At 44.5% G+C, this 27,444-nt stretch overlaps 1 protein-coding gene across 2 annotated transcripts in view; it reads left to right on the forward strand.

The window, feature by feature from the left end:
- The window catches only part of dnah5l (dynein, axonemal, heavy chain 5 like), a 472,330-nt gene that overhangs the window by 351,487 nt on the left and 93,399 nt on the right, over positions 1 to 27,444 (forward strand). For both annotated transcript variants that reach the window (XM_068012046.1, XM_068012056.1), the window contains 2 exons: positions 8,582 to 8,752; positions 9,982 to 10,360. In XM_068012046.1, coding sequence (XP_067868147.1) covers positions 8,582 to 8,752; positions 9,982 to 10,360 — 550 coding nt within the window. The remainder of the gene's footprint in view (positions 1 to 8,581; positions 8,753 to 9,981; positions 10,361 to 27,444) is intronic.

Here is a 27,444-nt window from a genome sequence, read left to right on the forward strand (position 1 = left end):
TCGCACCATTTTCATGGATGTTTGCTCTAACATGCTATAAATCGAGTGGAATTACTCAGTTTATACTTATAGGTTTCACATGCGTTCAAGTCTTCTGAAGAAGGAATTTTCCTCCACACAAGATCAGGGGGCAGGTTGTTCAACCTTGCCCGTCTAAGAGCGAAGTCCAAAGTACGGAAAGTCCTCATCAGGGAATTCCTCTTTGCTGACGATGCTGCTTTAACATCTCACACAGAAGAGTGCCTGCAGAGTCTCATCGACAGGATTGCAGCTGCCTGCAATGAATTTGGCCTAACCATCAGCCTCAAGAAAACGAACATCATGGGGCAGGACGTCAGAAATGCTCCATCCATCAATATTGGCGACCACGCTCTGGAAGTGGTTCAAGAGTTCACCTACCTAGGCTCAACTATCACCAGTAACCTGTCTCTAGATGCAGAAATCAACAAGCGCATGGGAAAGGCTTCCACTGCTGTGTCCAGACTGGCCAAGAGAGTGTGGGAAAATGGCGCACTGACACGGAACACAAAAGTCCGAGTGTATCAGGCCTGTGTCCTCAGTACCTTGCTCTATGGCAGCGAGGCCTGGACAACATATGTCAGCCAAGAGCGACGTCTCAATTCATTCCATCTTCGCTGCCTCCGGAGAATACTTGGCATCAGGTGGCAGGACCATATCTCCAACACAGAAGTCCTCGAGGCGGCCAACATCCCCAGCTTATACACACTACTGAGTCAGCGGCGCTTGAGATGGCTTGGCCATGTGAGCCGCATGGAAGATGGCAGGATCCCCAAAGACACATTGTACAGCGAGCTCGCCACTGGTATCAGATCCACCGGCCGTCCATGTCTCCGCTATAAAGACGTCTGCAAACGCGACATGAAGTCCTGTGACATTGATCACAAGTCGTGGGAGTCAGTTGCCAGCGTTCGCCAGAGCTGGCGGGCAGCCATAAAGGCGGGGCTGAAGTGTGGCGAGTCGAAGAGACTTAGCAGTTGGCAGGAAAAAAGACAGAAGCGCAAGGGGAGAGTCAACTGTGTAACAGCCCCGACAAACAAATTTTTCTGCAGCACCTGTGGAAGAGCCTGTCACTCTAGAATTGGCCTTTATAGCCACTCCAGGCGCCGCTCCACACACCACTGACCACCTCCAGGTGCTTACCCATTGTCTCTCAAGATAAGGAGGCCAAAGAAGAAACTTATGGGTAGCTCATGCTTGTTTTTCTAAAATCAAATAAAATGACAAGCCAAACCAAGATGGCAGAGAGTATTAGGAGGAGCTAAGAAGTCAGTGGTAGATTTTCAGCCTCCAAGAGAAGTTTATGTTTTTGTAACCTCTCCTCATAATTTAATCTTTGGAGTCCTGGTCTGGTGAATTTGTACTGCACTCTTTCGAAGGCCAATATATCCCTTTTAAGGTACGCTGCTCAGAATTGTATACAGTACTCTAGATGTGGTGTAACCAGGGCTTTGTATAGCTGTAGCAAGACTTCCTGCATTTTATACTTTAGCCCTCTAGATTATAAAGGATAACATTTCATTAGCCTTTTTGGTTATTTTCTTTGTAGCTTAACCACTACATTTTAGTGATTTGTGTACATGAACCCCTAACTCTTTGGACCTCCACTGTTCCTAGCTTTTCACTCTTTAGAAGATACTCAGATCTATCCTTTTTTGGTCCAAAAAGGGTAAGCTTTGCATTTGTCTGCATTGAAATCCATCTGCCACAGTTCTGTCTACTCACTTAATCTATCAATATCGCTTTGTAATTTTATGCTGCCATCTACACTACATACTATGCCACCAATCTTTCTGTCACCAGTAAACTTGGGAATAAGGCTTTCTATTGTGTTATCTAAGTCATTAATAAATATAATGAATTGTTAAGGTCCCAGTACAAATCCTTGTGGGACATCATTAGTCAATTCCTTCCAATTCGAGTATGTACCTATTAACTCTAGTCTCTGCCTTCTACCGCTCCTGCAGCCACCGACATGATTCCCGGATGGTAGGTTGCCTGCCAGGGTCAAGGATGTCACGAAGTAGTTTTTTAAAATTCATTCATGAGATGCCACGCCAGCATTTATTGCCCATCCCTAATTGCCCTTGAGAAGGTAGTGGTGAGCTGCCTCCTTGAACCGCTGCAGTCCTTGTGGGGTAGGTACACCCACAGTGCTGTTAGGAAGGGAGTTCCAGGATTTTGACCCAGCGACAGTGAAGGAACGGCGATATAGTTCCAAGTCAGGATGGTGTGTGACTTGGAGGGGAAATTGCAAATGGTGGTGTTCCCATGCATTTGCTGCCCTTGTCCTCCTTTTTGGTAGAAGTCGCGGGTTTGAAAGGTGCTGTCTAAGGAGCCTTGGTAGGTTGCTGCAGTACATCTTGTAGATGGTACACACTGCTGCCACTGTGCGTTGGTGGTGGAGGGAGTGAATGTTTGTAGATGGGGTGCCAATCAAGCGGGCTGCTTTGTCCTGGATGGTGTCGAGCTTCTTAAGTGTTGTTGGAGCTGCACCCATCCAGCCAAGTGGAGAGTATTCCATCACACGCCTAACTTGTGCCTTGTAGATGGTGGACAGGCTTTGGGGAATCAGGAATTGAGTTACTTGCGACAGGATTCCTAGCCTCTGACTAATCTTGTAGCCACGTTATTTATATGGCTACTCCAGTTCAGTTTCTGGTCAATGGTAGCCCCAATGATGTTGATAGTGGGGGATTCAGCGATGGTAATGCCGTTGAATGTCAAGGGGAGATGGCTAGATTCTCTCTTGTTGGAGATGGTCATTGCCTGGCACTTGTGTGGCACGAATGTTACTTGCCACTTATCAGCCCAAACCTGGATACTGTCGAAGTCTTGCTGCATTTCTGCACAGACTGCTTTTGTATCTGAGGAGTCACAAATGGTTCTGAACATTGTGCAATCATCAGCGAACATCCCCACTTCTGGCCTTATGATTGAAGGAAGGTCATTGATGAGGCTGCTGAAGATGGTTGGGCCTAGGACACTACCCTGAGGAACTCCTGCGGTGATATCCTGGAGCTCAAATGATTGACTTCCAACAACCACAACCATCTTCCTTTATGCTAGGTATGACTCCAGCCAGCGGAGGGTTTTCCCCCTGATTCCCATTGACCTCAGTTTTGCTAGGGTCTCCTTGATGCCATACACGGTCAAATGCTGCCTTGATGTCAAAGGCAGTCACTCTCACCTCACCTCTTGAGTTCGGCTCTTTTGTCCATGTTTGAACCAAGGCTGTAATGAGGTCAGGAGCTGAGTGGCCCTGGCAGAACCCAAACTGAGCGTCAGTGAGCAGGTTATTGCAAAGCAAGTGCTGCTTGATGGCACTGTTGATGCCACCTTCCATCACTTTACTGATGACTGAGAGTAGGCTGATGAGGTGGTAATTGGCCGGGTTGGACTTGTCCTGCTTTTTGTGTACAGGACATACCTGGGGCAATTATCCACATTGCAGGGTAGATGCCAGTGTTCCAGTAATGGAACAGCTTGGTTAGGGCCGTGGCAAGTTCTGGAGCACAGGTCTTCAGTACTATTGCTGGAATATTGTCAGCGCCCATAGTCTTTGCAGTATCCAGTGCCTTCATTCGTTTCTTGATATCACATGGAGTGAATCGAATTGGCTGAAGTCTGGCATCTGTGATGCTGGGGACTTCAGGAGGAGTGCCAAGATGGATCATCAACTTGGCACTTCTGGCTGAAGATTATTGCAAATGCTTAAGCCTTATCTTTCGCACTGATGTGCTGAGCTCCCCCATCATTGAGAATGGGGATATTTGTGGAGCCACCTCCTCCAGTTAGTTGTTTAATTGTCCACCACCATACACGGCTGGATGTGGCAGGACTGCAGAGCTTAGATCTTATCCGTTGGTTATGTGATCATTTAGTTCTGTCTATCGCATGCTGCTTACGCAGTTTGGCATGCAGATAGTCCTGTGTTGTAGCTCCACCAGGTTGACACCTCATTTTGAGGTATGCCTGAATGCTCTGCACTTTAAGGAGGGAAGGTGAACCGCCAGCGCTTGTGGTCCATATCGGTACTAACAACATAGGTAAAAAGAGGGACGAGGTCCTGCAGGTAGACTTTAGGGAGCTAGGAAAGTGACCAGCAAGCAGGACCTCAAAGGTAGTAATCTCCAGATTACTCCCGATGCCATGCATTAGTCAGTATAGAAATAGGAGGATAGAGCAGATACATGCCTGGCTGGTGAGATGGGGCAGGAGGGAGGGCTTTAGATTCCTGAGACTGGTTCTGGGGGAGATGGGATCTGTACAGGCTGGATGGGTTGCACCTGAACAGAGCTGGGACCACTGCCCTTGTAGGGCAGTTTGCTAGTGCTATTGATGATTTAAACTCACTTGGCAGGGGGATGGGAACCAGGAGGTGACATTAGAGAAGAAAAATAAGGTACACAAAGAATTAGGAGAGACAGATAGCACTAGAGTAAGAAATAGTATGGTATTAGGTGGTGTCTGCTTAAGAGGGAATGCAATAAGTTCTAAATTAGGTTTACAGTGTATGTATGTGAATGCATGGAGTGTGGTAAATAAGGTTGGTGAGTTGTTGGCACAGATAGCCACATGGGAAAATGATATTTTGGTGATAATGGAGACCTGGCTCAAAAAAGGGTAGTACTAGGTATGAAATATTCCTGGATACAAGGTATTCAGGAAAGATAGGGAAGGAAAGAATGTAGCAGCGTGGCAGTATTGATTAAGGAGAATGTTATAGTGCAGGAGAGAGGGGTTATCCTCATGGGGTCAAGGACAGAATCTATTTGGTTAGAGCTAAGAAACAATAGAGGTACCATTACATTTCTGGGTGTATTCTATCGGCCAACTAGTGTGAAAGATATGAAGGAGCAAATGTGCAAGAACATATACAGAGAGGTGCAAAGACCGTAGATTAGTTATAATGGGGGACTTTAATTATCCTAATATAGACTGGCATAGTAATAGAATAAAGGGCAGAGAGGAGCAAGTGTTTCTAAAGGGTACATAAATCGTAAAAAGGTAATAAAAGGAGGGGTGGGTCCAATGAGGGATTAATTTGGGGGATTTACGCATGGAGGCAGGGGCATGACTGAGATACTAAATGAGTACTTTGCATCTGTCTTTACCAAGAAAGAAAATGCAGCCCAAGTCATGGTGAAAGAGGAGATAGTTGAGACACTGGACATGCTAAAAATTAATAAAGACGATGTATTAGATAGGCTGTACTTTAAGTTGATAAGTTACTAGGGCCAGATGAGATGCATCCAAGGATACTTAGGGAAGTAAGGGTGGAAATAGCAGAGGCACTGGCCATAACTTCCAATCCTCATTAGATACAGGGGTGGTGCCAGAGGACTGGAGAATTTCATATGCTACACCCTTGTTCAAAAAAGAGTGTAAGGAAAAGCCCAGCAACTGGAGGCCAGTCAGTTTAACCTCAGTGCTGGGAAATCTTTTAGAAAAAATAATTTGGGACAAAATTAATCATCACTTGGACAAATGTGAATTAATTAAGGAAAGCCAGCATGGATTTGTTAAGGGGAAATCATGTTAACTAACTTGCTTGAGTTTTTGATGAGGTAACAGAGAGGGTTGAAGAGGGTAATGTGGTTGATGTGGTATACATGGACTTTTTTATTCGTTCAGGGGATGTCGGCTTTGCTGGCTAGGCCAGCATTTATTGCCCATCCCTAATTGACCTTGAGAAGGTGGTGGTGAGCTGCCGTCTTGAACTGCTGCAGTCCTTGGGGTGCAGATACACCAACAGTGCTGTTCAGAAGGGAGTTCCAGGATCTTGACCTAGCAACAGTGAAGGAACAGCGATATAGTTCCAAGTCAGAATGGTGTGTGGCTTGGAGGGAACTTGCAGGTGGTGGTGTTCCCATGCATCTGCTGCCCTTGTCCTTCTCGGTGGTAGAGGGTTTGGAAGGTGCTGTCGAAGGAGCCTTGGTGAGTTGCTGCAGTGCATCTTGTAGATGGTACATACTGCTGCCACTATGCGTTGGTGGTGGAGGGAGTGAATGTTGAAGGTGGTGAATGGTGTGTCAATCAAGCAGGCTACTTTGTTCTGGTTGGTGTCAAGCTTCTTGACTGTTGTTGGAGCTGCACCCATCCAGGCAAGTGGAGGGTATTCCATCACACTCCGGACTTGTGCCTTGTAGATGGTGGACAGGCATTGGGGAGACAGGAGGTGAGTTACTCACCGCAGAATTCCCAGCCTCTGACCTGCTCTTGTAACCACAGCATTTATGTGGCTGGTCCAGTTCAGTTTCTCGTCAATGGTATGACGAGACCCCCAGGATGTTGATAGTGGGGGATTCAACGATGGTAATGCCATTGAACGTCAAGGGTTAGATTCTCTCTTGTTTGAGATAGTCATTGCCTGGCACTTGTGCAGCACGAATGTTACTTGCCACTTATCAGCCCAAGCCTAGATGTCCAGTTTTTTCTGCGTATGGACATGGGCTGCTTCAGTATCTGAGGAGTCGCGAATGATGCTGAACATTGTGCAATCATCAGCGAACATCCCCACTTCTGACTGTATGATGGAAGGAAGGTCATTGATGAAGCCGCTGAAGATGGTTGGGCCTAGGACACGACCCTGAGGAACTCCTGCGGTGATGTCCTGGAACTGAAATGATTGACCTCCAACAGCCACAACCATCTTCCTTTGTACTAGGTATGACTCCAACCAGCGGAGAGTTTTTCCCCGATTCCCATTGACTCCAGTTTTGCTAGAGTTCCTTGATACCATACTGAGTCAAATGCTGCCTTGATGTCAAGGGCGGTCACTTTTACCTCACCTCTTGAGTTCAGCTGTTCAGTCAATGTTTGGACCAAGGCTGTAATGAGGTCAGTAGGTGAGTGGCCTTGGCAGAACCCAAACTGAGTGTCAGTGATGATCAGGAGTAGACTGATAGTGTGGAAATTGGCCCGGTTGGATTTGTTCTACTTTTTGTGTACATGACATACCTGGGCAATTTTCCACATTGTCAGGTAGATGCCAGTGCTGTAGCTTTTATGGAACAGCTTTGCCAGGGGCACGGCTAGTTTTGGAGCACGTCTTCAGTACTATTGCCGGAATGTTGTCAGGCCCCATAGCTTTTGCAGTATCCAATGCTTTCAGCCGTTGCTTGATATCACATGGAGTGAATCGGATAGGCTGAGCACTGGCATCTGTGGTGCTGGCGACCTCAGGAGGAGGCAGAGATGGATCATCCACTCAGCAATTCTGGCCGAAGATGGATGCAAATGCTTCAGCCTTATCTTTTGTACTGATGTGCTGGGCTCCCCCATCATAGAGAATGGGGATGTTTGTAGAGCCTCCTCTTCCTGTCAGTTGTTTAATTGTCCACCGCCATTCATGACTGCATGTGACAGGACTACAGAGTTTGATCTGATCCATTGGTTGTGGGACTGCTTAGCTCTGTCTATTACATGCTGCTTCTGCTGTTTGGCATGCAAGTAGTCATGTGTTGTGGCTTCACCAGGCTGACACCTTATTTTGAGATATGCCTGGTACTGCTCCTGGCATGCCCCCCTGCACTCTTCGTTGAAGCAGGGTTGGTCCCCTGGCTTGATGGTAATGGTAGAGTAGGTGATATGCCGGGCCAGGAGGTTACAGATTGCAGTTGAATACAATTCTTTTGCTGCTGATGGCCCATAGCACCTCATAGATGCCCAGTTTTGAGTTGCTAGATCTGTTCGAAATGTATTCCATTTAGCATGGTGGTAGTGCCACACAACACGATGATGGATACTCTCAGTATGAAGACAGGACTTCGTCTCCAGAAAGGCTGTGCAGTAGTTGCTTCTACCAATACTGTCATGGACAGATGCATCTGCGACAGGTAGATTGGTGAGGACAAGGTCAAGTATATTTTTCCCTCTTGTTGGTTCCCTTGCCACCTGCCACAGACCCGGTCTAGCAGCTATGTCATTTACGATTTGGCCAGCTCAGTTATTAATGGGGCGACCAAGCCACTCTTGGTGATGGGACATTGAAGTTCCCCATCCAGAATACATTTTGTGCCGTTGCTACCATCAGTGCTTCTTCCAATTGGTCTTCAACATGGAGAAGCCCTGATTCATCAGCCGAGGGGGTGGTGGTAGGTGGTAATCAACAGGGGGTTTCCTTCCCCGTATTTGACCCAATGCCATGAGACTTCAATGTACAATGGGTCAATGTTGATGACTCCCAGGGCAACTCCCTCCCAAAGGGACTTCCAAAAGGCATTTGATAAAGTACCACATAACAGGCTTGTGAGCAAAATTAAAGCTGCTTCCAACTGAGAAGGGGATGGGAGTAATGAAGGGCTGTAAATGGTCTCATTCCCTTGGATAGAAGTAAGATATCAGCCAAGGTTCCCATTCCTAATCGCTATCCAATCAGAATTTATTAGAAGATGGCTAAGTGTGAACACTGGGTGATATTCAGATTGCTCATGGAAACACACTCGCGCGTGAGTCGGTACTTGCAGGCTATGAGGGGGAAAAATTGTATGCAGTGGAAACCACATTGTCAAGAATTTCCAGACTATTAACACATTTGATTGTTGTGGTTATACACTAGGAATTGGAAGCAGAGAGAGTGCAACTGATGGAAGAGGTCACATCGAATAAACGGAAAATGCAGGAATTGGAAGATAACTTGTTATTTCGTCTAACCAGCACAGAAGGCTCTCTGGTGGAGGATGAATCATTGATTGAAGTACTTCAGGTCACTAAGATAACAGCTGAAGAGGTAAAACTGATTGACAAAAAACTTTATTCTGTATCTGACTAATCAATACACAGAGTTTATTCCAAATCCATTTACATCTATCTGTTGTTTGGTTCATATCAGGTTTTTAAGACTTTACACATAAAACAATAACTAAGCTGAGATAAGTTGAAAGTAAAATGGATTAAATTTGTGTTTCTGGTGTACACCAGATGAATGATGGGCTTTACCTGCCCAATGACTCGGGCAGGACGCCTGAGTGATCTTCGTGACCAGACCTCATTTAAACAGAGGGGGTGGGCTGCCAATGCTAATTGCACTGCTTAATTGTGGTGTTATTGGGATCTCACTCTTTGGGAAGGTGGGAAATGCAGAAGGACAGAGTCTGAAATGGGACTTTAGCAGCAGTTTAAAGAGGAGGGACATAGGAATAGCAGTAGGTCATCGAGCCCCTCAAACCTTATCCACTATTCTGTTATATTATGACTTATCTATACCTCAAATCCATTTATCTGCCTTTTCTCCATTTACCCTTACTTAATGTTGGAGGGCTGAGAAGAGATCATGGAGAGTCAACGGAGCAGCAGATTGAAGTGGCAGCAATGCGTTGAACTTATGCAAACTTATAAAGTTTGAAAGTCATTGCCAGACCTGCTTTCAGCATTACTGTTGCACCTTTAAGTAGTACTGCAAATGGCTGCCTCCAGACTTCAACCATCCATGGTTTGTGGACAGGCCAAGGAAACAGCAATGGTAGCACTGAATGACAAGAAAATGGTATTAGAATCCCATCAGTGTCATAGGACATTCATTTTAATGTATTAATTAAGGCCCCCTTGGGTTTGCAAGAGACTGCTGGCTATGTAAATTGAGGCCTGCCTAAAATAGCAATTTGAAAGCTTCTGGTGGTAAGTCAGTGATTTTTGTCCCACTACTTCTTTGTTCCTACTGAAACACAGGTTGTTCGGAGATGAAAATGGCCCGGTGTGTCACACAATACACACAAAAGGAAATGCAGAAAATAATAGACACATAGTGGAAATAAAATAATCAGGATGAAAAGAGCCCAGACAGAGGTTCCAAGGACAGTAGAAACAGTGTTCAAGATATTACATGATTTCCATTCACAATCATTTCTGCAGAGCATGAATCAATTTTCCTTTAAAACTGAAAAAGGGGATATTTTTCCACCATTTATTTTACGGTCATATGGTAGTTAAAGGAGTCTAAAAATCTATTTTTACTTCCAGGTGAGTGAAAAACTGAACACAGCTGCACAGACAGAGGTTAAGATTAATGCGGCTCGTGAAGAGTATCGGCCTGTTGCTTCACGTGGCAGCAATCTTTACTTCCTCATTGTTGAAATGAGTCTAGTGAATGTGATGTACCAAACATCACTTCGACAGTTCCTGGGTATTTTTGACATATCCATGGAGAAATCAACCAAGTCACAGGTCACCTCTAAACGAATTGCTAACATCATTGAATATCTCACCTATGAAGTGTTTAGGTATACAGCTCGAGGTCTGTATGAGAATCACAAATTCCTCTTCACACTGCTAATGGCACTAAAGATTGATCTACAGTCCAAGAAGATTTCTCATGAAGATTTCCAGACTTTAATTAAAGGTAACCTTCACTAGTAAAATGATTTGTAGACTACCGTTAATAAAATCTATGATGGAAGCTAAACTTGTTGCTCAATACAGAAAGCAGCTGGCAAAAAAAATGCCAGAAATTGATTATTTAGCTTCAGTTCCAACTACAGTGACAGTAGTCTTTGACTAATGGCTACTCATATTAGATACAAATCATTTTCCATCCTCGTTCTTCCTTTGAGTGACTGACCAAATTTGCAGATCGTTCTGAGAAAATAGATTGCTTAGCACAAGTACTTGTTTAATCATGGTAATTTTTTAATGCCATATTACACAGTCCAGGAGTTAATAGCTCATCCATTTTATGTTTGGTGTTAATTTGACTTATTTAGAATTTTTTCAAGGTACAAAACATAACCAAAAAACTAACAAAGCAGCATGATCAACTGTAAATAAAGCTAAATGCTGGGAACAACTATAATTTACACAGAGTGGGGCTGAATTTTATGTTCCAAATGCCGGTCCCACCATCGGCATCGGTACCTCCCTCCAGGTGCTACTACAGGTGTCAGGGAGAGGAGTGACATCTTGTTCACAAGAGACGGAAAGAAGAGATCGGTGAGTCAAACCAAACAGGCCTGGCTGCAGATCATTGAGGAGGTCAGCAGCCATGTTGTAACCCCACACACATGGATACAATGCTGTAAGCAGCTCATCCGGGCTGCAAAAGTGAGTATCATTTAATCCCTTCATCCTCTTGGACCTGATATCTGTCAAAGTAGGACGTTTCATAGGGACCAGAGAAATCTACACCCCCAGATGTGGGCAAAAGGACAGGGGATGTAACATGTTTGTCAGTGGCCTGTCACAGTGGCCCTGAAAGCAGGCCCCTTGTCATTTTGAAATCTTGTGAGATCCCTGGGAAGGGAACACATGCAGGAGGCACCTGTGTGTCCCCATCAGTGGTAACTGCACTGCCAGCAGCCTATATGTTGGGATTGATGTCACTAGGGGTCCAACATCTCCCTTCCCTCTGTCTGCAGGAGAAGATAGCACATAATCATAGGGAGCGGGCGAAGACTGGAGGTGGGCTGCCATTGCTGCATGTCCTAATGCCGATGGAGGAGGAAGCCATGGAGCTGGCTGGACTACAGGATGGAAGGAGCATTGTGGACGGAGAGTACCTTCCCAAAATAGTACGTAGGGTCTATATGGGGCACAAGGCTGTATCTGCAACAATGGAGTCTTGCTGCTCATCAGGCATCCGGTGCACACAGGGGTCTGCTTTGTAGGGGTGTCTGCAATGGAGGGATGGCAGGTTCCTGACTCTTACACGTCTTTGTTCTGTCATGCAGGTCAAGCTGTGCCAGATTGGAGATCAGTGGAAAATGCCACAGATCCTGCCACCTCTGAGAGGGAAGACGGAGCCTCAGTGGGTCCATTGGCACCTCATACTCCTCCATCCTTCACCAGTGCAGATACATGCACCTTGGTGGGTTTGTGCGTGAGTTTAGATCTGGGCACACAATTTGGTGAGCACAGCACACATGCGCCCAAGCAGCAGAGGGTGACGGTGACAGCCCAGGCCTCTGACAGTTGGAGGACTGTGGGAGGCCAGGCCCATGCTCAGCCTTAGGCTCATGACATGCCTCTTGTTTCAACAGCAACAGGGGAAATGCTGGAGCTGCAGCGAGAGGTGCGACAACATCTGGCAGAGATACTAGAGGCTATGCGTGCCCAAGCACAGTCAATGGAGGAGTCCATCCAAGCCTTCACCACGACATTGTCTCTGACTGGTACACGAGTGGCCTCCTCCGTTGAGAGGTTGGAGGATAGAGAGCCACGTCCAGCAGAGCACTCAGTGTTTGCTGGATATTCGTGCAGACTTCCATACCCTCGTCCTCACCATGGGCGCGGCAGCAGTGGCAAGGCGAGAGGGGGCCAGGGGACCTTGAGTCACCATCAGGTCCTCTGTCCTCTCAGGTCAGTGACGGCCTTCCTGGAGAGCCATCGGCTTCGTTGGCACTGCCTCTTGGACATCTGTAGGTCGTTGAGCCTCGACCTGTACGCTTTCTAGACACTAACTCCTTCTACGCCAGCCACCACCATCTGTCTCTCTGCTCTTCGCCCTTCTGCTGTGTCTGGAGGCCACTGAGGTCCCTCTTGTGGGCTCATAGTCTGTCACAGTGCTGCTGAAGGTGCCTGACCCTCCCTCACGCTCAGATGGACTTTGTCTTCAACATGATCCCTGAAGCCTGGTCTCTCTCATAAAGGCAGTCTTGCCCTGCCAGTCTCCTCCTCTTGATGCCCACACTTGTGACCCTTACCCAGTTTCACTTGCCCGTTGGCGCCCCTGCAGCTAACCTTTCCCTCACATGACACTCTAGCTCAGCCCTTCCTTCATGGCCTTTCCAGGTTCCCAATGTTTGCCCGTCTGATAGCCTCCCCTTCCAGGCAGCATGATCTGCTGTCTTGATGTTGCCTCCTTCAAGGAGGTGAAACTTTGAAGCCTCATGAGACCCATGCGCTGTTTATAAAATTGCATCCAAAACATAAAATCGCTTTCTGTTGGCCATTTAACTTGCATAAGTACCTGCCTGCCGCATCACCGTCGAACCTCCGTTCTCCATGTTTGCCACCATGGATAAAATCGAGATGGGACGTCACGATGTTGAACTTCCTGTCCGCCATATCCTGTCCTGCTTTTATGTTCCCCCACACCTCCATACCTGTCTGCATCCTTCCCTTAAAGTTCTCCACAGGCTCTAGTTAAGGGATAAAGATAATCCAAGGAAAAAGAAAGGCAACAAGCCCTAATTAAAAGGACCCTTATTATGGAGCAAAGATAAACTAAGATAAAAGATTATTTCTTTCCTATCCCAAGAGACAAACAAATACCACAGGTGGCAAAAGGAATCTTACCCCAGAAAAAAGAATTTACATTTAATTAGCGTTTCTTCCTGATAACCCAAAGTACTTCACAGCCAATGAATTTCAAGTGAAGTATAGTCACTGTTGTTATGTAGGCAGTTAGAGAATACTGTAGTGTAGTGGTTATGTTATAGGGCTAGAAATCTAGTAAGTTCAAATCCCACCACATTAGTTTCAGAATTTGAATGCAGTTCATAACACAATATAGAAATAAAAAAAACTGTTGGATTGTTGTAAAAGCCCAACTGGTTCTCTAATGTCCTTTAACAAAGGGAAACTACTGTCTTTATCTGGTCTGGCCTCTATGTAATTTCAGTACCACACCAATGTGGTTGATTTAGCTGTTTTCTGAAGTGACCTAACAAGCCACTCGATTGCATTAAAAAAAACCATCAGTGGTTCAAGATGAAGGCCCACCGTCACCCTCTCTGGGCAACTAGGAATGGGCAATAAATGTCAACCTTTCCAATGATGCACACATATAAAGAATGAAAAAAGGAAGTCAATTTGCAAGGTCCCACAAATGCAATGAGATAAATGACCAATCACTTTGTTTTTGGTAGATCTTTGCTAAGGGATAAATATTGGCCCAGACACCAGGACACCAACTCCCTGCTCATCTTCAAATAGTGTCTGGGGATCTTTCATATCTACCTGAACAGAAGAAGGATAATGCAACAGTGAAAACCAAGAGAACAAAAGAAAAAGCTAAGGGAGGAGGGTTGGGGGGCGGTGTGTGGGGGGGTGTTGGTGGTGTGGGGAGGGGAGAGGGAAAATGAGAAGCAGTGGAAGCAAAAGGCCAAGAGCCCATACCAAACTCTGCCACCAAGAGTTCCCTATAAAAATATGGTTGTCATTTTACTGTGCAGCTTTGAATATCTTCCCTCCTGTTATCATCTTCTCAATTATCCTTAAGCAATTGGCTGACCAATGAGAGTTGGGGATAGTAAAACTGTCCAGAAAATCTTCAATACATTTGTTTATCCTTTTAAAATGTATTTTGTTTTATTTGTTCATGGTATGGTGGCATCACTGGCAAAGGCAGCATTTTTTGGCCATTCCTAATTGCCCTTGAGAAGGTGGTGAGCCACCTTCTTGAACTGCTGCAGTCCGTGTGGTGTAGCGCTGTTCGGGAGGGAGATCTAGAATTTTGACCCAGCAGCAAAATATCTCCAAGGCAGAATGGTGTTTGTTTATATGATCATACCAGGCTGATATTTAGCTTTGGATTGGGAGACCAATAGGAGTCAGTGCCTTGTGTCCAGGAGACTCATGACAGTCAGGGAAAAGAGATTCAAAGCATCTGACAACAAAAGCCAGTATATGAAATGACTATGGTCCAGACCTACACTTGCCATCAATTTTGAATATAAGTAACTAAAACATTATATTGCCATTAATGGTACTGGAACGTTATTGACTTTACGGGTGAATGCATGGAGGAGTAGTGAAGTAATGAATCAGCGGTTTGCTGTCCAATGGTTTTACATATGTTTCTGAAAGTGCTTGGTGAGCTATTCTATGTCTGTCAGAGCTCCAGTAAAATAACATTCGTTCATCCAGCAAGGATATGGAGAATGAAGTGTTTTAATTGAGGGATTAACTTTATTCACTGATCGTCTGTATTAAATAGCACCTCTAAAAGAATTAAATGAGCTGTTAAATTTATGTATTAACTTTATTCACTGCCCCTGAGATATGTTGAAGTAGAATGAAGAGCTACGAACACATTTGCTTGACTGAATTTCAGTTCGGATGGTTTCAGTTTAAAGATATTTCATTTTTAGATAAGGTAGATAAAGAAAAGCTGTTCCCATTAGCTGATGGTACAAGGACTAGGAGACACAGGTTTAAGATTTTGGGCAAGAGATACAGGGGGGATGTGAGGAAGAACTTTTTTTATGCAGCAAGTGCTAATGACCTGGAACTCGCGACCTACAAGGGTGGTGGAAGTGGAGACGATGAATGATTTCAAAAGTAAATTGGATAGGCACTTGAGAGAAATAAACTTGCAGGGCTACAGGGATAAAGTGGGGCAATGGGACTGATTGGATTGCTCTACTGAGAGCCAGCATAGACTTGATGTTCTGAAAGGCCTCCTTCTGTGACTCCGTAATGACTCTATGATGACGGCATAAAGTGCAAGAAAAGCTGGTAATGTTCCAAAGGGAAACTGACCCAATTATCTTTGTAATAATCCTTGATAATTCTAAGCCTATCAGCATTGTAGACGTAAGAGATTTGCCCTTTTCAGATGCTTTACCGCGATTTATTGGATGAAATATTGTTACATGATATACCTAAGTTTGATACTGAGATAAACTGTGGCTGTAAATTTCCAAAGGTCTTCTGGTTCATTGTAAGTCAATTGAGAGTGTGGGCGAAGACCCACAAAAATGTCAGGTCCTGGCCACTATCCAGGGGCCTTGTTTAGAATAGAAGCTCTATCCATCCCAAACATAGTTGGATGAGGAGGGATCTCCTAAATCTAGAGTTTGTTTATGCCCAGCATGGGATCTGCTGGGCAGCAGGTATTCCAGGTAAGAGGAAGTATTCTAGCCTCTCAGATGGCAGTAGTACGGCCCACCTGGAGGTGCAGGCCTCGGTCTTGGCCCAGACTCCCGAAGTGAACAGCAGCTTCAATTTGTGAATTTTCTGTTTTTAGAAGGGGAATAGACCCCAAACAAAAGGTTACTGTACTGGAAGCTGTTGGAGCAGTTTGGATCAGTGGGCATCCATTGCAGTTTTCACCTATCCCTGCCATGAGAGGCACCCGTAATGTGCCCATTGCAGGAGCCCAATGGAATTATTCAAATCAGGGAACTCCCCCACATATTTTCATGGTGATTCCCAGCAGAAGAATCCTGGTGCTTATAACTAGATTGATCTGCAGATGTTCAGGATCTGAATCCTCTCTTTCATTACAAATTAGCCTTTTCTTTTCCCTCGCTTTCAGGCAAAAGAGACAGCACTTGCTGTGCTTGCTAGGAATTTGATTGGGCAATCTTAATAAGGTGACAATAAAGCTTTGATTGTCTGCCAGTTTACACTATCTCCCATAGGGGACTCCTCTATTATTGCAATTAATGAAGGTTTCACTGGAATTTAAAAAAAGTAAAGATGCGCTATCAATTATGGCAGAAAAGAAGAAAAATGCGCTAGATGTTTTCACTTGAATTCAACATGGTATTAGCACCTGGAGCGTAAATTCAGTCTTTAATGTTAAAATCAGTGTTTGTATGTAACCCAGTAATATATATTCACAGATGTGTACATGATTTTATTTTCCTCTCATTTCCCTTGAGGTATCCCTTGACATGTACAAGCCCACATCTGAGGGTATAAGCACATAACATTGCTACAGGCGTCTACCTGTGCCAGTGGTTAAAATGAAACTTTAACAAGGGATAGTCATCACCCCACCCTCTACCCTGCATAATCTTTTGTTCTTCCCATAACATTTTGGTTTTTCTTTGCTCCAGCCACTCCCACATTCCCATCTGCTATCTCCAAAAGGTGGGTGTTGAGAGGCTAGAGTTCCTTCATCCGTAACCTGCTTTCTCCTCTGACCCTCCCTTCCTATCTGTTTCCTTCAACAAGGCTTTATTTGCTTTCAAAACTCAATTTTTTTGATATAAAATGTCGAAGTGAGAGAATACTTTCTGCCCACCTGAATCTCTCTATGTTTCTCTCTCTCTTTCTCTCTTTGCCACACAGATATTAACAATTAGTTAGCATCTAAATTCAACATTCCTTTTGGAAATTGAAAGACTCTGGGTTCAGTATAAACCCCACCATGATGGGGGAGGGGTTTGAAGAAGGTCAGAGGGGGTTACAAGTTAAAAATTGGGTAACATGCCCTCAACCTGTTGCATATGCACCTGCTGCCATTTTTACGGCAACAGGTTGAGAAGTGTGTCTGTATCCTGTCATGGAAAGGTGGGACACTTTATTGTAATATTTAAAATCAGGCTCCAACAGTATAATTCAGATTAAACACTAACCTTGTCTTTCAGTTCTGTTCTCTGAATATGAAGGTGGAATATACTGTTTAATATATTTGGGCTATTCCACATAACTTTTTATCAACATACAGGTTTCTTTACAATTAACTTCTAAACAGAGCCAGTGGGCTCATTTGCAAGTTTTCTTGGTTGCAGGATATTCCCAGTGAACTAAGATGGCTTTGAAATCTTTGTCCTATACTCTAGCCCATTAATCACTCATTAACAGACCATTGTTAAAACTACAATCGTAAGCTGATGAACCATTTTACTTCTGTTGCACTTATGGTTATTTGCGTAATATTTTATGACTTGTGATGTGCATTGGTTTGTTTTTGCTTTATGCTGCCGCAATGATATAAAGCCTATATTTTCACATCACTGTTAAACGACCAACATAAGGGCTGCTGCATTATAGATGCTCTTTATGAATTTCACTGATTAAAACTTTGAAGTAATCTTAATACTTGACTTAAGGAAGTCTTTATATGATTTGCAAAACATAAGAATATATGAAATGGGAGCAGGAGAAGGCCATTTGGCCCTTCGAACCTGCTGTGCTATTCAATAAGAATATGGCTGATCTTCTACCTCAACTCCACCTTCCCACATTATCCCCATATCCCTTACTTCCCCTATCAACCTGTCTTGAAATGCTTAACTAATAAGCATCCACAGCCCTCATGGGTAGAGAATTCCAAAGATTCACAACTCTTTGAGTGAAGAAATTTCTCCTCATCTCAGATCTAAATGGCAGACTGCTTATTCTGAGACTGTGACCCCATGTTCTTGATTCCCCAGCAAGGGAAGCATTTTCTCAGCATCTACCCTGTCAAGCCCCTTAAGAATTACATATGTTTCAATTAGATCACCTCTCATTCTTCTGAACTCCACAGAATGTAGGCCTAGTCTACTCAATCTCTCCTCCTAGGACAATCCCCTCATCCCAGGAGCCAGTCTAGTGCACCTTTGTTGCACTCCCTCTGAGGCTAGTATATCTTTCCTTAGGTAAAGAGACCAAGGTGGAATTTTATGCTGACAGTGGAGGTCTCGCCGTCGGGGGAAAACAACGCTGAGACCCCTGTGTCACCTCTTTTCTGGAAGGCCCACTAAATTTCGTGCCAACGCTCCAGTGGACAGCGGCAAGCTTCCGTAGGATTTAGGACCCCTCCCCAGAAGTCCCAGCCTTGCAGAGCTGCCAGCCTCTGATTGGCTGGCAGCTGCAGCGCCACCGCGGAGGCAGTGGCTGCTGCTGTAGCTCCTCCTACCAGAGGCCTTATTATTAGGGCTTATTATCAAATCTACCCCTCCTCCAATTTCCTTATGCCTATCTCTTCTGAAAGTTAAATATCTTGGAATATTTAGTTCCCAACCTTGGTCTCTGCAACCACATCTCCATAATGGCTATTAAATCAAATCTATTAATTTCTACAAAAGTAAAAAACTGCTGGAAAACTGCTGGAAATCTGAAATAAAAATAAAAAATGCTGGAAATGTTCAGCAGGACTGGCAGCATCTGTGGAGACAGAAAAAAAGTTAATGTTTCAGGTCAATGGCCTTTCATTTCTATCTGTGCTATTAATTCATATAATTTGTTGTGAATTAATTTGTTATAAATGCTTTTCACAAATATTATGCCTTTAGCTTTGACTTTTTTTCTAATTTTCCTGATGTCACCTTAGTCATTAATGCCCTCTTAATTATGTTGTTCTCATTGTCCCTTCCTGATCCACTGTGCTTATTTTTACCCGAAACACTGCTGTGCTCTACAGCCTTGGCATTTCTCTTGCTGCTTTTGAATTTACCCTTTCCTGAATCCCCCACCACTAACCGCACCCCCCCCCCCTCCTCAACACCTTTATTAGTTTAAAGTCCTGTCTATTGCCCTAGTTATTTAATTTGCCAGGACACTAATTGCAGCCTGGTTTAAGTGGAGCCCATCCCAATGGAATAGCTCCCACTTTCCCCAATACTGGAGCCAGTGGCACAAGCAAAAACCCTGCCTCCCACACTACTGCTTCAGCCATGTATTTTATCTTTTAATCTGTTTATCATATTGCCAGTTGGTGTGTAGCTCATGTAAAAATCAAGAGATTATTACTTTTGAGTTTGTTTTTAATTTACATGCTGACTCCTCAAACCCTATGAGCTGAGCATCATTCCCAGTTCAACTTATGTTGTTGGTTCCTATGACAACTGGATCCTCCGCTTTCCACTCCAAGTTCTTCTCCAGCCGTCAGCAGATATCTTTAACCCTAGTACCTGGCAGGAAACACAACACAATTGATTCTATGAATCACATACTTTGTTTCTATTAATTAGTTTATCTAGTTTAAGTTATTAATTTAATAAAGTTAAGTAATAGCAAATTACAGTTTAGTAGCTTAGATAGAAAAAACACTCACCAGCTACAGGAGGTTATTTTTAAAAAAAGCAGCACCTCCTGCTCCCTCAGGAAAGAATTCCCAATTGCAACAAATTCCCAACTTTAGTACTGTATTAACAAAGCACTCTTTCACAATCTAATAATAAAAGCAAAATACTGCAGATGCTGGAAGTCTAAAATAAGAATAGAAAGTGCTGGACTGGCAACATCTGTTGAGAGAGAAAGAGAGTTAATGTTTCAAATCTGTGATCTTTCATCAGATGTTCTGATCAGGGTTCTAATGATTCAGGCAACAACTTTCAGTTATAATAAAAGCAAAATACTCCAGATGCTGGAAATCTGAAATAAAAACAAAAAGTGCTGGAAATACTCATCAGGTCTGCCAGCATCTGTGGAGAGAGAGAAGCAGACTTAACGTTTCAGGTCAGTGACCTTTCATCAGAACTGCTGAGTATTTCCAGCATTTTTTGTTTTTATAACAACTTTCAGCTGATTGGCAGTTAACTACCACTGACCGGCACTTTCTGTAACTAGGTATTGTTACAAACAAGTAGTTAATCTTGTTTTTTCTGAACCAATTTCCCTGTTTTTTTCCCAACCACCTGTCCGTAAATAGATTAATGATTGAATTTTTTTTCCTTCCCTCAAACCCTAATAATAAATGACTGCAACAACAACATGGCAGTTCGAGTTAAATCAAAGAATTGGGGTTTATTTAACTCTTAAACTCGGGAGTTTAATGCATACAAACATTCAGGGAAAGGTTAAAGGCATAAAAAGGCAAGGGCGTTTACTAAGTAGAAAGTTATCTTAACTACTAGCTAACATGGATTTCAGTTAAAACTAGAGTCCTATTAAACTATCAAAAAAAAAGTCCAAAAAAATGGAGATCACTGACTGGAAATGCTGGGTCAGTGAAGGAGTCGCTGAGAATACATCTTCTCATAATTTCTTCTTCTGGCACTTTCTGATATAAATGGAGGCAGCTAAATTGCTGAAGTCACCTTCTTTTAGATGGAGAGGAAACTGGTAGAAATCAGACTTTCTTTATTTTAATTATTTAGAGATACAGCACTGAAACAGGCCCTTCGGCCCACTGAGTTTGTGCCAACCATCAATTTATACTAATCCTACATTAATCCTATTACCTTCTCACATCCCCACCTTCCCTCAATTCCCCTACCACCTACCTATACTGAGGGAAATTTATAAAGGCCAATTTACCTATCAACCTGCAAGTCTTTGGCTGTGGGAGGAAACCAGAGCACCCGGCAAAAACCCACACGGTCACAGAGAGAACTTGCAAACTCCACACAGGCAGTACCCAGAATCGAACTCGGGTCGCTGGAGCTGTGAGGCTGCGTTGCTAACCACTACACCACTCTGCCTTTTCTGCTGTTTCTGCAGCTTATCTTCATGTTGATTTTTCTTGCTGGATTTTTCAAAGTGTGGCTTCTTTTTAATTCTTGTTGAAAAGGCCTTAGAGAGAAGTCAATGCAACTTGAAGGCAGTTCTGCTTCTTGCAGGGAGGTCTCAGGGAGAAGTCTGCAGCTGCAGGCAGCTGGGCCATATCTGCTCAAAAAGCAGCTGTGAATTGAAAACAGGCTGTACCATCAAACGTTTATAGTTTCAAGTCGAGGCAGGTTTGATAGGGGTTTCCTGGTTCCTAAAACTAGACCCTTTTCAAGTTGTTGTCTCAGCTGACCTCTCTCCTCCATTTTAACAAGTGGAACCCAACTAAAACTTAACATGCTGTACAAAATGGTGGTTAACATTAATACTCAAAAAATGCACTAAAAACAATTTACAATGGGTTCTCCTCTATTCATGACAGAATCTTAACTAGCTTGCAGTTTCTTTTATAGCTTTAAAGTTCCAAGTTAAAATATAAATGTTAAATTAAATTCCAGCTTGAGAAGTATTTCCCAGGGAATTCACACTTGCCCCAACTTCCCCACTGTAACACTCTGTTAATGAAGTACTCTTTCATGACCACTCTGTGCTCCATACTCCCTGTGTAGTGAGTCAGTGTTATACGCTGTTTTAGGTGCTATCTCTCTATATCCTGTATAAAATATCTAACACAGTCCCGGTTCATATTATTAATTACAAATAAGGTAGTCTTGTAATGGTTTTACATTCGTCAAGACATGCTAAAATTGCTATGTGTAATTTCATTTGTAAATTCTAGAGTCTCTTTCTCTGTGAGGTGGTGGTGAAGAATAGTATTAAAATGTTATGAGAATCCTTAAAGACTGAAAGAAGCTGTTCTGTTCATCTTTTTTGTGGAATGTGAAAAACAGTGAACACTTTAATTAAGAAATTTAAACTTGCTAATTTGAAATTCTTTGCAACATGTTTCTAAACTGTTTATATATTGCTACTGAAGGTGCAGCCAGATGTAAATGTCAATTCTAGAAACATAGAACAATTTACAGCACAGAAGGAGTCCATTCAGTCTGTCATGTCAGTGCCAGCTGAAAAAGAGCTATCCAGCCTAATCCCTCTTTCTAACTCTTCATCCAGAGCTCTGTAGATTACGGCACTTCAAGTGCATAGACAAGCATTTTTTAAATGCAGTGAGTGTTTCTGCCTCCACCACTCTTTCAAGCAGTGAGTTCCAGACCCCCACCACTCTCTGGCTGAAAAAATTCTGCTCAACTTCCTTCTAATCCTTCTACCAATTACTTTAAATCTATGTCCCCTGGTTATTTACCTCTGTGTTGAGGGTAATAGGTCCTTCCTATCAACTCTATATAGGCCCCTCTTAATTTTACACACCTCAGTTAAATTTCCCCTGCTCCAAAGGAAACAACGCCAGTCCATCCAATCCTTTTCCATAGTTAAAATTTTCCAATCTTGGCATTATCCTTGTAAATCACCTCTGTACCCTCTCTAGTACAATCATATCCTTCCTGTAATGCAGTGACCAAAACTGGACACAGTACTCTAGCTGTGATCTAACTAGTGTTAGACATGCAGTTCTAGCATAACTCCCTGCTCTTATATTGTATGCTTCGGTTAATAAAGGAAAGTACCTTCTATGCCTTCTTAACCACTTTATCTACCTGTCCTGCTACCTTGACGTTCACTCTGTTCCTCTGTATTTATCAGTATGACAGCTACACTATGTACACTTACATGATGTCGCAGGCCTTTGCGATAATATCTTTGTCCGTGGAAAGCATGGCCACCTGCATGGAGCAGGAAATGTGCCAATCAAACTAATGCATGCAGGTCTTCACCAATAACTTGCACACTAAAAATGCTACCTAAAGTAGGATGCATGATACCCCAGTTTTGCCTGTTCAGAACACCATTGCAACAAAGTGTTTTGTAGCGCATTACTAGCAGAAAAGTGCAGTGGGCCAGGAAAGGGAGGATGATGAAAGAAGACATGAAAGGGAGGATGATGAAAGAAGACATGGAAGTGAGGGCTCGGCTCAAAGTGCTTCCACTTCTCACTCATTACCCCCTCCCTGCCAGTGAGTACCCTACATGCCATCTTAAGTCCCGATGGCCAAGACCGCCCCTGCACAGGTGCAGGTGGAGCAGTCTTTGGCCAGGCTCTCTACAGGCTCCAAAACCCTAAGGATGTCGGCCAACAGCATCCCAGCAGTCAAAGCAGGGATCTGAGCAGCCTGCCTCTACCTTTACTGAAGCCATAAGGGTTGCACCATTTAGAAGTGCTATGAAGAGGAAAAGTAAAGATTTGTAGTTGCACAAGGGAATGCACATGGTGTGTTTCACAATGTTAGGTTGGTAAGTTTCTGTTTTATTTTTGAGCCACATAAATATTATTTATTTCCATCGCTTTCCCCTCTTGCACATTTTTCGTTGCTGACTGGAAAGTGGCCATTTTATTTGTGATGACTGGTAAGACATATATTGATGTTGAGCAATGGGGTCTGTGAAAGGGGTGCTTGGTTATTTGCAGGATTGCTTTGTGTTGAGAGAATGGGTGGGTGGGTAAGTGATTTTTGCTTGTGGTTGTCAGATTGATGGACTGGTGGAACCTAAGTAAACGGTTCACTTCGGACATCCTGGGCATTCCGGGCAGAAATGTGCGCCATTGCTGGTGCATTGGGCGCAACATGTTCTGTCTCCTCCCCCTCCTCCTCCTCCTCCTCCTCCTCCTTGGAATCATCTGAAGAAGCTCTGTACTTTGCCATGTTCCTCTAAAAGGTCCAAACCTCAAAGCTGTGAAATGCGTCGAGTGCAGCACACCACAACCTTTCTGGAGATCCTGGTTAGTGCATTTGAAGGGTATCTGCAAATTTGTCCAGGCCCCTGAAGTGGATCTGCAGCCTGCTGATGGCTGGCTCAATGGCACATCCGGTTAACTTATGACTTTCACTGTATCACCCCCCCTGGGTATCTCTTGCCTCTGAGCACCCAGCTGGTCAGTGTGTTTTGAGGTGAGAAATTTTTAGGGAGGGTGGTTTGCCGCAGGGTGGAAGCATTGTGGCAGCTAGCTGGAAATCTTGTGCACATCTGCATAAAGATCTTTTTGTGGTTGCACACCAGCTGCACATTGACAAAGTGGAAGCCCTTGTATTTGATGAATACTCCTGGCTGATGTGAGGGTGCCCTGATTGCAACATTCGTGTAGCCAATGATGCCCTATACCTGTGGAAAGTCAGCCAGAACTGCAAACTCGAGTACCTGCTCTTTCTGACTGGTGTCATAGCAGGCAAGGTTGACATAATTGCTGGCCTTGGCAAACAAGCTACCGTCACCTGCTTAATGCATTTTTGTATCACTGACTGTGAGATCCTGCAAACGTCTCCAGCAGGGCCCTGGAAGAATCCAGAGGCAAAGAAGTTGATGGTGGTGGTGACTTTGGCAACAACTTGTAAAGCGTAGCCACTAGGTCCACTTGGCAGTTGGTCTTCTTCTAACAGGCTGTATATGTTGCCACCACCGGACATGAGATCCCGAGCCTCCTGAGACACTGGTGTTCCGATTTGTCAAGAAAGCTTATCCTCTGCCTGTAGATCTTGTATGGCCTCCTGCGAGCTACACCTCTCTGCTGATCCTTTCTATTCTGTGGAGCTGCAGATCTGTGAATAGCAGGCTGTTGCTGCTCTTGCTGATCCTGGCACTGTTCCTGCTGCCCCTGCTCCTGATAATGCTGCTTCTGTTGCCCCTGTTTCTGCTGGTGCTGCTCCTGCTGCCCCTGTTTCTGCTGGTGCTGCTCCTGCTGCCCCTGCTAGTGCTGCTCCTGCTGCCCCTGTTCCTGCTGGTGCTGCTCCTGCTGCCCCTGTTCCTGCTGGTGCTGCTCCTGCTGCCCCTGCTGCCCTTGTTCCTGCTGGTGCTGCTCCTGCTGCCCTGCCCCTGCTGGTGCTGATCATCTTGATACTTAAGTGAGGTCCAAAGTAATAAGGCATAAGTGAAGATCAGATGTGCAAACCTCCAAAGTTGTCATAGTATCCTCAGAGATGCCAAAGTTAACTCTCAGCACAGGGACTGAACAAAGCCTTTCAGACAAGCAGGCAAGAAAACAGCTGTGAGGTTTCAGTACTTACTGGCATATTTCCCTGTCTCGTCTTCAGCTCCCTCAATTGCCATTACATTCTCGCCTTGCTTTCACTGTCAGTTCCAGGAAGTCTGGGATATCCACGGAGCCACAATTAAATTGAAAAAGCCATATTAGTATCACTGTAATTGATCGATTAACATATTGCAATTGACAACCCACTTGTCCCAAGGGGGTTGCTTGCACGGAGTCTAACACTCTGCAGTTAACTGCAGAGTCGACAGGTTGGAGCTGGCTTCCTGACGCGCTGTCGCTTTCCTTCGTTTTAATTCCCCACCTGCTCCCAAACCCATGCACCCCTGTGCAGTAACATTCAGACCTTTGGTTCACAGTGGTGCTTTTGAGTGACACCATTACATTACAGCATGAATCATTCAACAGTTGATAATTTTGTATGTAAAATTGCAGTATAATTGGGTGTCGACATGAATGATGTGTGAAGTAAATTACACAGAAAGATGTGCTCGCACAGCTTATAAATATGAAAGAGCCTACAGCTGGCAACTATCTGATATGACTTCCTTTAAAAATAGAATGTTGTACTATGATTTCCAAGTTGCATTACAAAATGTAGTTAAAGGGCCCTTTACTATTATGTCTAAAAATGTTAGTAAATTTCAAGGGGGAAAACTCTTAAGCAGTGAAAGACTGGGCGAGATTTTAACACACCTGGCTGGTAGGCAAGGACATGGGGTGGGGGGGGGGGGTTGCTGTAAAATGCCAGGAGCCCGTCGGGACGGCTCCCCGCTGCAGGCTTGCTGCTGGGCCCTTTTACCGGCAGCAGGAACAGCAGTGGCTCAGCCCAATTAAGCCAATTAAAGACCCAATTGAGGGCTATCTTCCTGGGCCACAAGCATTTTGCTAGAGGTGGAGGACCCCCTGCCAAATGGGGAGGGCTCCAGCTGCATGGAGGCAGACTCCCAGTGGCTTCCCGGGGGAGCCATCGCATCCGGAGGCTCCATGGCCCAAGGAGGGGGCCCCCAGTGGAAAAGGCTGCCTTGATAGCCCCAACGCTGCCACTGGAGGGGTTTCCTCTCCGATCGTCGGGGTTTGCCTGCCTGTCTCTGGCAGAGAAAAAGATTTTGTAACTCCCCTGTGAGGGTGCCTCAAAATGGAGGCACCCTCTCATTCTCCTTGCAGTTTTAGCATTGGCCACCTCTCTGTGGCACTGCTGAGGCTGCAGAGCTGCAGGCTCTCTGGGCTGGCAATATGGATTAAGAGGCTTAATTAAGAGGCTGCTACCAGGAAGGTTGCTACCATGGTCCAGGTGGCCACCCATGTGGGCTTGGGATCCATATATTGTCCAGATGTTGAACTTAGCCCGCTGAGAAAATCCTGGCCACTGTGTAAGGTAACAGTGACCCTGTACATGTAACCATTTATTTGTTTAATTTTGTACTACTATCAATGGTCTTTTTGGAAATATCCCCATTTTTCAATCTACGATCTTAATAGAAGAATAAACAGGTTATCATAAAGTTGTTCATGCTCAATGTCTCAGACCCCAAAAAAGCAAATATTTACAATTTTAAACCAGGGAAACTAGAAATGGCTGATCCTAATTGGATCAAATATATTTTTTGATATCCAATTTTGCTGTTTGGGTGTTTTGTCTTTCTCCAGTGTTGTCACGATTCTTCCAAAAATTATTACTAACTGTTCAAATCACAAAAATTGAGAATCCCTGGATAAATACTGATTACTTTGGGGGAATACAATTAGCAGCAAGTAGAGGCAACTAAGCAAAAGGGAGACGAAGAGCATATTTTTCATGTTCCCACTTAAATACTTATAATCTGAAAATTAGTCACGCAGAACGAACTCTAAAGACTCCTGAGGCGGAAATTTCCAGGCACTTTGAGGATGGGCCTGGTAAAAGGAGGCGGCAAGCAAGCGGGAGCTCAGTGCTGGCTTCATCTGGCAGCCATCATGAGAGCCAGTGTGGCATGCCAGGAAGGGTGGAACAGCGTGGGCACTGGCAAATAAAGGCCGGGGGTGGGGGGGGGGGGAAGATGCCAGCACTCAAGAGGTGTGTCGCCAGAGTCCCATCTGGGCTGTGGCACTTGAGCATTAGAAACTGGGATGAGGAGGCCATTTGCATAATAGGCCTTGGAAACTGAGAGAGGCCATCTGCCATGGGTATCATTCACCCATGCTTCGGGGCCTCCGGTGAGGAGGAGGAGCAGCAGAGAGGGAGGGAGGGCTAGTCACAGGCAGTGGGAGATCAGGAACCTCCGGACCAACAGGAGAGCCTG

Source organism: Heterodontus francisci, chromosome 2, assembly GCF_036365525.1.
Source record: "Heterodontus francisci isolate sHetFra1 chromosome 2, sHetFra1.hap1, whole genome shotgun sequence".
Lineage (NCBI taxonomy): Eukaryota > Metazoa > Chordata > Chondrichthyes > Heterodontiformes > Heterodontidae > Heterodontus > Heterodontus francisci.